Source organism: Ctenocephalides felis, unplaced genomic scaffold (assembly GCF_003426905.1).
Source record: "Ctenocephalides felis isolate EL2017-DRISC unplaced genomic scaffold, ASM342690v1 CF-g0.4_SCAFFOLD_01886, whole genome shotgun sequence".
NCBI lineage: Eukaryota > Metazoa > Arthropoda > Insecta > Siphonaptera > Pulicidae > Ctenocephalides > Ctenocephalides felis.
In genome coordinates this window covers 167,158,398-167,175,040 of record NW_020538040.1, presented here as the reverse complement: position 1 = coordinate 167,175,040, position 16,643 = coordinate 167,158,398, and the positions used below count along the sequence as shown (strand labels likewise).

Sequence of the window (16,643 nt, the reverse complement as noted above, 5' to 3'; positions counted from 1 at the left end):
GTTGATCGGTGTTCCCGAAATCGTCGACGAAAATTTGTATCCACACACACACACACACATGCATCTATTTTTTCTAAGGTATACCAAAATATGCAGAAACCTTTGAAACGTAAATATATATAAAAAAAAAAATATTTCTGATTTTTTTGCGATTATTATAACTTACTTACTCCTACGGGAAGCTAAAAAACATATATTCCTGGATCACAAAATTAAGTTTTCCACGATAAATCTATATAATGATTATTCAATAAAAAATATGTAACCAAAAATAAGAACTAATATCTGATATACTACTTGTATATATTAGGTACAGTAATACCCCGTTTAACGCCGTTTCGTTTAGCGCTCCTTTAATTCAGCCCAGATTTTGAAGGGGTAAATGTGGAAAATGTCGAAGAAATAATTTAAGAAGCAGCTCAGTCTTTCTAATGATGAGCTCAAGGATTTAACTTTAACTGAACAAGAAGAAAACAAAAATGTTGACATCAGTGATTCCGAGGAAGGCCAAAAAGAATTTTTGGTGACATTTGTAAAAAGGGGTTTGTCAACCATAACTGAAATAATGGACCAATTCATTGAAAACGATCCAAATTTTGACAGGAGCTCAAAAGTAAGGCGTGTTGTTAGAGGTGCTCTATCCGTTTATGAAGAACTTTTAGAACAGAGAAAAAGGCAAACAACATTAGATGCTTTTGTCACAGAAAAGCAGAACACTGAAAGTGCGGAAGGCTAACTAATTATGACTGACATAGAATTTTATTTGTTTTTTCAAGAATATTTGTTTTTTATTTATATTTTGTTTTTATTTTTGCTAGAATTAATAATATGGTATAAATTTGGACTTATATAAAAAAAATTGAAATTTAATACCTAACCAATTTCCTAGCCGTTTTCCCCTAACCCGAACATTTCCATATAAAGATAGTCTCGTTTAGCGCTGTTTCACAATGCGATCTAGTTTGATGGAACGAAACCCCCCCCCCCCCCCGCGTTAAGCGGGGTATTACTGTATTTGTTGATTTATTATTGAAATTATCAAACTGATTTTCACCTGTAAATTGACCAGGCGTGCAGGTCCTCGGAGGCGGGCGGGCCGTGCATTGCCATACTTTGGTGTGAAGCATGCTGGTGGCCCTGCGGAACTAAATATCGGCGCTCGCCCGACGCCCCGCCCGATATGTGAGACATTGCTACCGAATCTGAAAAACAAATAATAAATTTAGTAAAAAATTACATAAATTACATTTATTAGTGTTTCTTTTCTAACACTAAGTACAAAAAATAATATAAAGTAAGTTTTTCAGTTGTTTATTTTCGACGTTTCGGAACTAGATATGTTCCATCATCAGACTTCATACTGCCAAGAATATTTTTTATATAGAACAATATTGTTGGATAACTGATGATGTAAAGTTAAACAACTTATGAAAAGCTTGAAGGAATGATTATGTACCCAATTTTTTTAAAAAATATATTAAAAAATTGAGAAACAAAAAATTATTTACCTTCAATTTAAAAAAAACTATTGGTCCATATTTTTATTTCAAAAGTACTAGTATAAAATTGATATTTTAAAATTTGCATAAAATACGATAGACTTAATAAAAGGCGTTAAAATATCTTAAAGCAAAAATCTTTTTCATTATTTAATACGTTGATATTTGATAAAAATAATGATTTTTAGTTTTGTAAATTGAAAAAAACGAAGCTTGTTGTGTTCGTATGTGTTAATATTTTTTTATTAAATTTAGGAAATTTTATTATGAATCATGAAGAATGTTATAGTCAGGTTTTTATTGGCGCTATTAGACGAATTTAAGATCAAATAACTTTCCGCAAAACGTCTTTTAAAAAATGCAAATCTTTATATAGAATAATTGGATCCAAAACGAAGGAGAATTTTCAATTAAATGTTAAACTAGAGTTCTTTGTAAACTTTATGATGAATTGGGACTGGTCAAGATTTAACCAGGGCTTTTTCTATTTAACCCGGGACCCTTTGGGGTAGGGGATACAATGGGAGAACTATAGGGGATATAAGGGAGACTAGCAAATGTAATGAGAGAAGAAGTTTGTAGAGTGAAGATCAATATATATCATAAACTAAATAGTGGTGTTATTCTTATGGTGATGGAATATTTATAATTCACAGTCCGCTTATATCAAATTAATCATAGTGATCCTCACCAGGGACATTTACGTGCTTCCTAAAAAACTGTACAATTACAAAAGGTTTACTAAGTATTTTGTATATTTTCAAATTTGTGATATGTGAATCTAAGAAACTCGGCTGAACATAATTTGTTCAAGAACAACGCTTTCAAGCACTGAGAAATTGGTATCAAATTCGCATTACCATAATATGAATTACGGTATCGATTACATTGAAACTGGTTTTATGTTAGATTTAAATAAGTGTGCTAGATGGTATGCAAATCACTGCAGTTATAAATGTAATAAAATTAGGAATTATAATTTAAATTAATTTCATTTATTATGCTTACTACAAACCGCATTAATTTCAAAGAGTCAAAAGTAAGTTTTTATGTTCGAATTCTTTTAATAATAACTGTTAATTGCACACAGATAGATCATTTTGTTTGTTATTTTACTGTGGGTAGAATATTAGTTTTCAGAAGTCATGTATTTCTTGTCCTTTTCGGTTGGAGATTAAACAGATAAAAAAATCTAACTGAACTAATTATAAGACAAAATACGAAAGAGAAAGGAAAAATTAAATTCAAGAAAAAAAAAAGATTTTACATAGAAATCTCTTGTCAAGTTTGTTTAAAAACATATGTTGTGTTATATATTATTATATTTTATTCTTGAGCTTTGTTTAAATGTTTATGTTGTGTTACATATTATTATATCGACAATCAAATAGTCGTTATAAACCATTTTGGTGTTAATACCTATTGTTTTTAAGCTATTTTTATGCTTGTCACAATAGTCTCTGGAGGTCTTTGAACAAAAATAAGAAATAAGACATCTACATGGTACTATGATGATGCTTTTGGAAAGCAACCCAATGATTATACTATCTATTTTAATGTTAGGGGGCGTCCATTAATCACATGAGCAAGTTTTTAAAGATTTTTAGATCACCCCCTTCCACCAAACATCACGTGTATTTTTAGTTACGTGATAAAACTGTATTTTTTTAAAAATTTTTGAAAATGTTTGAACTTTTTCAAAAAATTAGATAAAAAATAAATACACGTCATATCTTACTATACCCCTCCTCCTCCCCAATGTGATATTTCGTAATTTTTTGTCTAACCCCCTCCCCCTAAAAACCTCACGTGATTAATGGACGCCCCCTTATTAGAATGCAAACCCAAAATTTGCCATTTCTAATAAAGGCGATATGTTTTTAACTTATACTGATTAGATTTTTGTGTATAGAAGTATTATATTGACAATTGTATATTGCACTTTTTATAAGCGTGAGTAAAAGTTGGTTCTATGAACGCATTGACCGTTTGTACTTGAATGATAAATATAAAAATTTTATTATAAAAATATATAAACTGCTGTAAATTTATAGGATATCAATATGTAAAACATGATACACGATGATGTACTAACTTAACCAAGTCACTATCCCCGTCAGTCCATGTCTGGTGTTGTATCTGTCGATGGAATTGGATCTGGTGCGATAGGCGTGCACAAATGCATTCCGAGCGTCAACAGGCGCCTACGGCACGTGTTCGCATATTAGATCAACTAAATTGCTGCACAGAGAAGTGAAAGTATGTATAACGCTCTACAAAGGCCTATTAGCACTTCACAACATAGGTGAACAAAATATGCACTGATGCAGGTATGTTGTGGGCCGCAGATTAAAAAAAAACTCAGTGTACTACATGTGATAAGTAAAATTCATTGAATTACAAGGGAAAACTTGAATAGAAAAGAGAGATCCAAAGATCATAAAGAATTGTATATAATGAATTATAATACAGGGTTCCAATATGAGTTCTTTAACACGAACATGTGCTCATTAACCCTTCTGCTACGAGTGTCGTCCATGGACGACATCCACATGACGTGTGTACGGATGTCGTCCATGGACGACATGTTCTGTGTAGGTCTTTGCTTCAAGAATTATCACTGAGTTAAACTATTGTTAGTTATAATTTTTAGTTTTTTAGAAGCGTAATTTTCAACTTTACAAAACATTTTTATTGATATTGATAGAAATATCTTAAAATATACCTTTGTGTCTGGTGCGTTCAGTAGCACTATTAATGGACAACACTCCCATAGCAAAAGGGTTTAATAAGAATTGATATTTAGCTATTTAGATCAAAATTTCAACTATTGTTTCAAAAATAATTTGCTCTTATTAAAAAATAATCAATTTAAAATAATATCTTGTACATTTTTATAGTGATCACACGCTGTATGTCCTAAATGCGCAGTTCTTTATTCCAAACTTCAATGAATATTTATAATTCAACCACATTTCATGAAACTCTATAATACTTTCATATGTTCTTTCCGTTTAGGCACTATAAACCTTATCGCCAAGCTAAGGTATTTTTAAAAACGCCCAATATTTTTTTAACTCGGCTGATCTTTACCAAAAAGTAATTACCATGTTCCCCATCTGAAATAGCTCCATCAGTTTAAGAATTTTCAAAATCTGGTTAGGATCTTTTACGATAAAGTGGACAGACAATTTTGCATTTTTTGTTCTAAATTTTCTAATTCTAAAGAAACGAATCGGCTGATCGTCTCATAAAACTAACAAAAAAGTGCCTTTATAGAGCTTCATCGAATAGATTTTAAATTTTGATATTGGTTCAGGCGTATTTAAGAAAACGTTGATGGAATGTCAAATTTCGGCTCGCATACACATACGTTTTTTTCAATTTTCCAAATTTCTACTCCAAATATACTATGTTTCCAGTGTTTTAACTAAAGGTAGAAAATCTATAGAAATATTATGAGAATCATAAAATTGTTGCAATCTAATGGACGGCAACATTTCGTAAAATAGTTAACTAGTTAGTAAAAAACAAGATAAGATGATTTTGTCAAATCATTTTTAATGCCATTAATAATTAGTAATAAAATATTACTTAAGTAGTGACCTCAAGTATAAAATTAAATAACACCGCGCTCACAAAAAATCGAAACGTAAGGGCAAATTGAAAAAATGAACATTGATATGATGCGGGAGTTGGCATTTACTTGGCCTTAGTCTTAGCTTAGCTTCATAGTAAAATTATTATATCATTTAATAAACTAAGTCTTACAGGAGTTCTTTTTACATATCGCCCTTCTGAATATTGCCAATTTAGCTCATAGAAATGCTAAAATGAAACAAAGTAAAAAAAATGGGGAAGTGATATGGGAATCTACTAGACGACTACATTTGGTAAAATAGCTATTTGAGCTGAGCTTAAAAAAGAAGATCGGACGTGTTAGTCAATTCATCATGTCATTAATAATTTCAAACATTATTAAAAATTAGTAATAAAGTATTACTAAAAATGTATATGAAAAAATTTTATATTTTTATGAAATCTGGTAAAATTATTAAAAATCTTATATCTACTAGCTAAGCTACCATAAACTAATATATGATGTATGTGATTAATATATAACCCCTGAAAAACTTTGCCACTTTATGTTGTTTGTCCAGATTATGTTGAAGAAAACGTGTTAAACACGATCTTAAAATTGTATAATGTTTGTTGTTACACTCGAAGTGTATGAGCAACATTCCGGGCGTGCAAAAGCTATTAAGGAAATGGTAAAATGTAGTAATATCGTTTGACATTTTTGTTGTTGGAGCATTTTTAGCTTTCAGCTTCCACTGTGCATTCATTTCATACGCACACGTTTCGAATGCATCGAGGGAACTGCATTCGCTGATCTGCATTCGCGACCGCGAGAGTGAACGTATTCCGAGCCGCGCCTCGCGGTTTGTCTTCCACATAGATATGAACGTGCGATAATCGACACAGAAGTCCTCTAGCAAATTCTAACACGAACGCCCAACACGAATCGACTTCGGAAATGAGCCATGGCTGTGCAGGAATTACATATTGTGAAGAGATCTAAAAAACTTATTTCAAAGTTGGAGACGCGCGCAAATAAAATACACCAATCCCCCAATTTACACGGCAGATAGGTTCCATAAAAAACGTGTAACCCGAAAAATGTAATGCAATTCGCTATTATACATAAAAACCTTGCTAAACAATAATCATTATAAAAAAGTCCTTTTTGTCAGTTTTCAATATGTCGAATAACAAACACATTGAACAAAAAATAAATATTGATATATTTAATATCAAACAAATTTAATAAATTATCATTAAAAAATTTAATAATTTAATTTATTTCAACAATAAAATAAATATAAAAAAACTATTTTAAATATTGCATTTTCTTTATGGATAAAAATACGCTTATAAATAAAAATAATATAAATCGGCATTTCAAACTAACTGCTTGTACACACATAAAATTTAGTTTTGATCATAAAATATGGAGTTCCCATCTTATCTATTTCTATCATAGACTACTAAGAATTCGTAACTGTAACATACATTTTGACAGTAAAATATTTGGCATTAATTCAGTTAAAATGTTATTATAGGTATTATCAAATTATAGTTTAAAATTTCGTGTAAATGCAAAATTAATAAATTTTGTTAAAAAAATATTTTCTGTGTAAGATCAAAAATGTGTAAAACGAGTCCCACGTAAAATGTGGGATAGGTGTACCATGCTGAAAATCGCAAAAACTGTTAATTTCACAGAAAAAAGAAAATTGGAACAAAACCTTATACATTTAAAGGACGACCATTAATCACGTGAGGTTTTTAGGGGGAGGGGGGGTTCGACAAAAAATCACGAAATATCACGTGGGGGAGGGAGGGGTATAGTAAGATATCACGTGTTTTTATTTTTAACTGATTTTTCAAAAATTTTACAGTTTTATCACGTCAATAAAAATACACGTGATGTTTGGTGGGGGAGTGAGGGGGGTAATTTTGAATATCAACCATGTATCTCCAAGGAGGAAGGGGGGTTTAAAAATACTTAAAAACTCACTAACGTGATTAATGGACGCCCCTTTAGGGTAAAGCATTCTCAAATACAAATAAAGTGTAAAACATTTTAAAGATACTATTTTGAAGTATAAGGCAAAAAATTTATAAATAGCCATCTGTGACCAGCCATCACCTTAATTCTTACGACGTCTCAATCAGGAGATAAACAACCAAGTGCTAATATTCAATACAAAAGTATTTTTTTCGTTTGTACTTTTTCTGGTTTCGAGCATTTAAAAGACAATTTTACAAGTGATAAATTAAATTTATAGTTATTCCTACTCTGTTGAATATTTCTGACAAAATACCATATCAAGAATATATACAGTGGTGATATTTGTAAAAAAAGCATCCATAAAATATGTATTTCTCATTTGTTGAATAATGTAGCTATTATTTCGTAATATTCCTTTAAAATTAAAAATAAGACATTGGAACTGTTTGCTCCTTGGCTGTCCCTTTTTGCCTTTCCTATGTGGTAAAAAGGAACAAATGACTAATTTTAGAAAATAGTAAAAAAACACATTTCTATAATTAACTGGAATTTTTACTGAACATAGTTGGATAGTTGTTTGTTTGATACGTGTTACATGTTGTGGTATAATTTATTTGGTTTAGACAGTATAATTACTGAAAGTCGAATTGAACATTTATAGAGCCCCGCCCTAGAGCTGCCTATACAAACGTTTATTATGATCACATAAATTCAAAAAATTATAAAAACATATAAAATTAAAAATATGTATTAAACATTGTATATAGAAGCTCTTCTTTAATGTAAACTATATTTCCCACAAAGTGCAAATTTTATTCGAACAACCTCGTAGGTGCTGCTCTATTAGTTGCAATGCGTCGGGCGACTTTTCGTTTCATGATTTATTATTATATCGATTTTAAAAACAAGGTGTTCCGGCGAATGAAGAATGGTGTAATATTATTGCACCATGGAAAATCATAGCCCCTTCGAATTATATAGATCAAACATGTAGTTATGTTTTGTACATTCATTTTATAAGATATTTGCAAGTAACATGTTTTGCAACATTGGAGTCGTAAAGTTCCTGCTCAAGAAAAAGTGATATAATGGACAGCCAAAGCGCTATAGTCACTTTGACAAGATAGGAAATAGATTTAATATAATATAATATATAAAATTGTATAAGAGAATTATATTAGTTCTGTTAAGTTAACATACAAAGAAAAAAATGTTCAGGTCATCAAGCATAAAAATAATATTTTGCAAAGTGACCTACGTTAAAGTACACAATATCCATCTACATTTATTTTACTTGCAAAATTTGTGTTAGCACGATTTACATTATATTTGTAAAATTTTAATTATATGTACAGGGTGTCCTAGAACTTAACTATAAGCAGAAACAAGATTAAAAGGATTGATTGTAACTATCACACAAAAAAAATTAGAAATGTATTATCCCAAACAGTTTAAAAATCAATCCTGTTATCCTGTTTTGGCTTGACCAAGAGTTCTAGGGCACTCTGTATATATAATTAAAGTATTTAAAAAAATATTCCTAGTTAAGGTATAAACAAAAATTAATCAATAATGATTATGTATAACAGTCATATAAGTTTTAAGTTTACGATAATGTCTCAGAATTCCTCAGATTTAAGGTCAATCACACTACAAAGATCTTGAATTGTAAAAATTTCACTTATCTTTTTAAATATTCAACTTCAAGCTCTTTTACTACAAAACAAGATTTTAAGTTTCCACATTGATATAATATTGAAAGTCGTTTGAACTGGTTGGTCATGCATATTTTATACATAGACTAAAAGGATTGCGAATACCGTTCAATATACATCATATTATAAGTTATAGAGTAAGAATCATTAATGCAAAATATTTCCAATATTTGTAAAACCGCATTCTCTTTTTTTAAATTATGCAGTTAACCTGTTATAATACTTGAAGAGAAGTCGGTGAAATCTCTGTTAAATGTAGGATAAGCATATATTTTGATAGAAGTCATGTAAATGGATACAGAGGAGCTATCTTGTACTTCGATATAAAAGAATAAGGTGATATCAATGCATATCTTCTTATTCAACTTTATGGATAATCAACAAGTTCGGACGTATTTTCGTTTTATTATATTGGCTATGAAGGTGACAACCTTCAGGGCATTAAGCTTTACACGAAAAGGTTGCTACCCCTGATAGAGGGGGTAGCAGAGTGTTTTAATTGAACTAGTTATTCCCTTCTAAAAGTAAAGACTGCGAAACAATATGCATAATAAATAACCAATAAATATAGCTTCTTTCATTATAACTTAGAAACAAATCAGTGATTGTAATTAGAACTGCAACAAATACACAATAATCTAATAAAAAGTAAAAAAATAAATGTATGTCGTTAAAATCTCTAAATCTCTATAAAATGCTCATATTTAAAATATACACTGTTGGTCAAACAGAGACTATTTTTATCTATTTAACTCTAAAAGTCCTATAAAAATTCTATATGTCTAAAAAGGCTGCTCATGCCCTATATACATGATAAATGTAAAAAATAAGGTTATAAGATAGGTATCGTAACGTAAAAATTTAAAAAAAAATGTTTAGGAATTTTTATACTTAATCCTTACTCTCATATATAAAATATATAGGTTTAAAATGATCTATCTGTGAATCTATCTAAATTTATCTGTATTAGCGATCCGATGGTGTACGTACTAATTTTTTACTATTTGTTTTGATGGAGAAATGCTATGATGGTAAATATATGCACAAATGTTTAACGCATTTATGATAACTGTTGATTTTCAATAATCATGTCATACATGAATATGTATGTTCTGAATGATAAAAAAAAGGTGAAGAGTGTTGACAGAGCTCTCTCTTTGAAAACTATTTAATATGATGGTACGAAAGTAACTAGGTGATTATTAATTCTAAACACTGTAGTAATTTTTTATCACTATTTTTAATTAAGTTATTTAATATAGATGTAGTCAATTAAGATTTGACTATATTTTGAATTATTTTGACAAACTATGTTTGTGTATCTTTAGTAAAATCTATGGTTTACTAACAACGTTTGAAATGCTATAAAAATACTACTGAATATTTTCTCAAATTTCTTTTTTCATTTGAAAGTACAATCCGTCCATTTAGTAATGTCAAATAATTTCATTCAAACTAATAATACTAAGAAGCCCTTGTTAGATGACGGACCCTTTAAAATAAATTAAAATTAAAAACCCAGCAGAAAATCTAACAGGTGGTACAGTTTACCTAGAAGCACACTCAAATTATCATACATTTAAATAAATTTACGAACAATACAAAACCCATATGGTTACATTATTCGATAATATGGACGTAGAACACTACTACTTAAAATAATGACCAAATTATTATAAATATTCAAATCAATAATGAAGTCATCATGTAAAATGCCATGTTATTTTATTTTTCATAATTGTTATTGTGCCAAAACAAATATGCAAAATGTTGATCTTCGAAAGACTTGCAAAAGGCTCCTAGTTCAAAGCCCGACTTGCGCGTGTACCATCTGCTATCAAGCAGTAGTGATATCCATTTTCACTTGAAAATATATAATAGATCAAAAATATATTTCCAAATGAATAAAGTTATTCTTTGAATTATTGCAAAAATGTTAAAAAATATTACAAGCGTAGGGCTGCCTTTTAATGAACATTAATAAAATAATAGTATCACAATTGCTTATAGAATTACAAAATCTGATTGCTGCTAAAAAAAGAAAAAAAAACGCAAGAAGGTGTAAACTGATGAAGGTAAAGTTGACGTAAGGAGGCAAATAATAGCACGTGAGATTAACAAATTAATAATAGTAAGTGAAATTGCAAACAAATGCAAATATTGGGCTTCTCTGTGCATTAGTGCTTAGATCTATGGCCTTTCAGTCAAAAGTTTAGGTTCAATACCCGCGTAGGACAACTTGATATGAAGCCATAGTGACATCGGTAAAATATAAATAGCAATGTGTTTTAAAGTGAAAATTAGCCCTTAACTAGAATTATTGCTACGTCAATAAAAATTCATCAGTTTCAGAGTTCTTCTAATAATAAATTCACCAAAAAAAGATCAACAGTTGTATTGATATGTTATTAGAAAGCCATCAACAAGTTTATATGACTATTAACTCTTTTGCTACTATTGTCGTCCATGGACGACATCCACATGATGTGCTGTGTGTACGGATGTCGTCCATGGATGACATGTGTTTGCCTTTGCTTCAAGATTTATCATTATGAGTTGTTGAGAAGTATTGAGAATTCTAGTCTTTCATTGTAATATCTAGTTCATTAAAAGCGAAATTTTTAGTTTTTCAACACATTTTTATCGATAATCATTAAAATATCTTAAAATATATCGTTGTGCCAACGAAAGAGTTAAGTCAGTGGGTTCCAACCTTTTCACGTCGCGCTCCCCGCTCTAATAAAAAAATTCTTGCGCGCTCTTTTCATTTTTTAAAAATTTCATTTCATAAATACTCCATTGATGTTATCAGACTACAAAATAATATGCAATATTACGTAAAAATATGCACAAAAAATTATTATTTTTTTAGATCATTTTAAAATTTTTGGTTTATTTTCGAAAATAGTATTTTGGAAACAGCGATACGCGCCTCCCTTGAACGACTCAGCACCCCCTGAGGGAGGGCGCCCCACAGGTTAGAAAACGCAGGGTTAAATGTTAATAATAAATATATAGAAAATGCAAAAGTTTTTGGGCACCAAAGGTTCAAAACCGTTGGTCAAGTGAAACTATAACATATCCAACAACTGATTATACATAATTAATTCAAAATACCTGCATAAAGTAGGCATTAATTCAGTTAACGAATAAAAGTAAAATTTTTGAGAGTGCATACGAATGATTTGAAAGTTCAGTATTTTACCATATGACAAATGACCGCTGATAGTTTCGCGCTGTTTAGAAAGCAATTTGTTCCGCAGCATTAGATTTTGATTAAGTGTATTCTGTCGTGATACAATATTGAACATGCGACTTTCCACATATAGGTTCGGCGTTCGGTATGCACATGTTCAAATGTTCACATGTTCCGGATTACAGTCAGGTTCATGTTATTGTTGTCGTGAGGGACACACCCATTCATCTACTGGTGCGGTGTATTACGTCGACCGATGAATGACACCGCGGTCGGTTAGCATTCCAACAATGTTGAATCATGAGCAAAAAACAAACATCACTGACTGGATGCTGACCATCGGATACACGATTCATGATTCACACTTTTGACTAACAACGGGTTACTTGTTTGATTCTAACGATCAGAAATTATTTACATCTCTATTATCTTTCAAATGAATTCATATACAGTGGTACACCCTGTGGTTCCGTAACCATGCCGGTATCTCGAAACAACTTTTTCCATATAAATGCATTGAAATGCCATTATTTCGTTCCATGACTCGTCTTTGTTAAGTTTTTTGAATATAAAAAATAAATTTACTTTGTATTAAATTAATCATTGTTTTTAATGCCCATTCATGGTATTGCAGAAATGAGTTAGACATGTGTCATGTCTTTTTCGGGATGATTTTTATCCATATTAATTTCAAGAACGAAAACAACAAATTGCAATACAGTTAATGAAACTGATGAAAACATCACAATGACTACTACTAAAATACAAAGACCACCACCAATATTTGTGTGCGGTATTACAGACTTCCCGGATATGAGAAGTTTTTAAATAAAATCATAGAAGAAAGTGAATATATACTTAAATCTATGCTGAATGACATAATCAGTATAAATACAAATTTACCAGATCAATACAAGACAGTAAAGTTCAAGTTCTTTAAAACGAAAAATGCAGTATATCACACATATCAGATAAACCAAGAACGGTCTTATAGAGTTATGATAAAAATTATACACCGTACATGTGACACTATTGAAATAAAAAATGAATTAGAGAAACTTAATTTTAAAGTAAGGAGTATAATTAATGTGAAACAACACAAAACCAAGTTGGCCTAAACATGTGTTTTGCAGATTTAGAACCTGCAGAAAACGATGGTCAAATATATAAACTAATAAAATTGCTTAATCATATAATTGCGGTGGAACCACCACGTAAAAGTGAAGGTGTCATTCAATGTACAAAATGTCAAATGTATGGACACTTCAAAAATTATTGTAATCGACCTTTCGCTTATTGTAAGGCCTTTGGCTGAAGTTATACCCTTTATATCAACTCCTTCTAATTAAATATATCTATGATGTGTTACACTCGGCCATCCTCATATTTTGCAATCATTTCAAGCTTTAATGCAAGAAACTTAGGCTTTTTCTTTAGACTCATGGTTATAAAAATACATAATATTTTACAAAAATACAAAAAGCAATAAAACGCAAACTCAACATATATAACTGTACAATCACTATTAATTTATAGTCAAACGTTAAAATAATCTGTGATATATTCGCGTGGGTAAATTAACAAAACATCAAATAATTTACTAACAGCCAAAATATTTATATGGTAGAAAAATCAATTTTGCAACTGACAAATTTTTTCGTATTTTCATTTTGTCATAAACAGTTTGCGAGAAATCTGTAACTCGCCCAAAGCTCGTATCTTCAAATTTGTCAAAGCAACGAATCGCTCCTTTTGCGGGTCGTATCTCGAAACATTTTTATCTCAAGTCACTCGTAAGTCGGTGTACCACTATATATACTTACGATAGTATTTTACTTAGCTATTAGTTAATTACTATCTCTACACACTTTATAAGGTTAATGTGTACTCGGTAACTGTATACATGTACTTCATAATACATAATTTGTGATCATGCCAATATATGACAAATGCAGTTATTTAACACACATATTATAGTATATGTTGAGTCATATAATATTGATTACAAGAACTATTACCTGCAGATACATTACTTTGTGATGAGGAACTGTTATATTAGCCATTCCAATTGCTTCACTGATCACACTATATTAATCACAAACTTGTTTTCAATTGGTAACTAATTAGTAAACATCTAAACAATTTATTGACGCATTTCGTAGATAAATAGTGGCTTTAATTTTTATTTAATATATTAAATTAGGTTTAAATTGATTAACACGCTATATTAATTTTGAAGGAAATCATTTTTGAAAGACATTTTTTTAGTAGTTTCATATACAACATAATAAAATATAGGTATAGAAACATGCATTGCATACATATATAGTATAAATTTGATTAAAATTTTGTAATTAAATAGTATATATTTAGAAGTGAAAGACTTGGCATGCTGAATATATATTGAACCTAATAAATAGTTTCTCAAAAGTAATATAACTGTAAAGTAGCACCGTTTGCATTACAATACTATCAGTACTTTATATATGCATTTGCGTTTTACTATTTTATATATGCATTTAAATTAAAAACATATCAATTTTATGAAACATTTACTATTAATTAAGTAACAGACGTAAACAGTACATGTATTTTGAATTAGAATCAATACACTAAAATAGAGCCATAATTATTCTCTATATTAAATACCTATTAAGCTGAGCTGTTGTCAAAACATTTTTCATGTCATTAATAATTTCAAAAATCATTAATAATTAGTAATAAAATATTACTGAAGTAATAATTCCGATATCTGAGAAAATATAAAATAAAACCGCCCTCTAAAAGATTTGCCCTCGATTTGCTCTGCACTATCAGGTCAAAACCATTGTACATGTAGAAATTCAGCCTTGTCTTTGATCAGAACGATTTAGAAGGTCGTGATGATACGGCAGTGCATCGTGCAGACATCGCAAAATTAACCAAGAACAACTCAGATGCTGATGTAACAAATACTCATAATAAATTGCTATCACAGGTAATCTTTAGAATAAATCTGAATGGTTTATTGTTTTAAAATAATTTAGCATAGTTTTAAAAAAGCTGTTTTTAATTTCTGACAACTAACTGCCAACGAATTTTTTCCCTAATTGTGAGTTTATCGTTATTATCACAATTTATCTATTTTAAACGCCTTATTATCCATGTTATTGTATATGCATAAAATATTAAAATATTAAGAGACTATTAAAAATATAGGTCTTTCCGCGGATATAGCTGTGGCTTACAATCAGAAGTTATGATTCGATACCTGCCTCAGATAGCCTGATATCAAGAAATATTGACATCAATTAGGTTTTCTAATAAAAATAACCCTTACCAGGCATATCTGTATCTATTAACAAATTTATCAAAAAATAGAGGTCAATCGTAAGATTGTTTTCTAAAGACACGTTGTTAAGATCATATTACAAGCTCGTTGGACTATTAAGTTCGGAGTTTTGTAATTAATATATACAAAAAAATTATTGAATATTACAATATAATACTTAACATGTCCACTATGGGGCCGTTCAAGTATTACGTAAGCACTATAGGGGGGCGGGGGGTTTTTGATTTGCTTATTTTGGGTTGACATGGGGGGCAGGGGAGTCTGGATGATGATTACGTCATAGGTGGTATTTTTATTTCTTTACATTAATTGCAAAATGTTTACGTAAGCATGAGGGTAGGGGGTAAGAACTTTGCTTACTCTTGCTGACAAGGGGGATGGGGGGGGTGAATAATTGTAATAAATCCGCTCATGTAATACTTGAACGATCCCTATGTGAAATTTACAGTTCAGATATAAATTAAATAAATAGTATAAGCTATAAAACTAATTAAATGTCACTATTATATAACTTCCTTCCAGTGAAATTTTCTTCATTTTTGTAAAAAACTACACATTTCAATTACAAAAACCTCAATTCTTTCTTCATAATTCTGTGCATATATTGTACATACGATCATATGTTTAATACAATTAACTTATATTATTAGAAAAAAAATTAACAGAAGATCTAAAAATATGAATGATTTGATAAAACATTGTAAACATTGAAACTAATTATAATCGGTGTTAGTTTGATCGTTATAAAGGCTTTACATGGGTTATATATGAATACCTCGCATCGAAAATGATAGCCTTTGAAGACAATGAAAAAGTAGATGGAATGTGAGGGTTTGCTGAAGAAAACAAGAGACCAAGATACTTTACTGAGTCGAATATTTCATTTCATGTCTATTCGTACAGCTTTAGAATAATCAAATAAAAACTGTTATACAAAAGATTAATCGTTCTTGAAAAAATTAATGATAGAATTCAATCTGCGAATATATTATTTAAGCAATTTGAGCTAAATATCGGCAGAGCCGTTGCGAGTTGTTGCGTGACGGTTCGCAGCCGAACGCACTGTCGTGATCAACGATGCGCCGCGATGCCCCGAAGCTGGACTGCTGGAGCGCTTTCCGTGCATCATTCATTTTGCAGTAGAACAGCAAATAATATAATCAAATATCAGGAATTTTCAATATTGGCAGAACTGAATTATTTTTTCAATGCCAGCAGAATATAAGATATCTGCGCCTTGTATTATGGTAATGGGTTATTGAGTTCCAATTGATGAGCAACTAATGGTGCATGGCTTCGTGCCTTAAGGAAAATTGCTGAAACTTCC

The 16,643-nt window shown here is 30.2% G+C and overlaps 1 protein-coding gene across 1 annotated transcript in view; it reads right to left on the bottom strand.

The window, feature by feature from the left end:
- LOC113376206 (ATP-binding cassette sub-family G member 8) overlaps positions 1-16,643 on the bottom strand; it is a 57,270-nt gene that overhangs the window by 10,054 nt on the left and 30,573 nt on the right. Inside the window, exon 3 of the mRNA XM_026616119.1 lies at positions 1,055-1,202. Coding sequence (XP_026471904.1) covers positions 1,055-1,191 — 137 coding nt within the window. The 5' untranslated portion in view covers positions 1,192-1,202. The remainder of the gene's footprint in view (positions 1-1,054; positions 1,203-16,643) is intronic.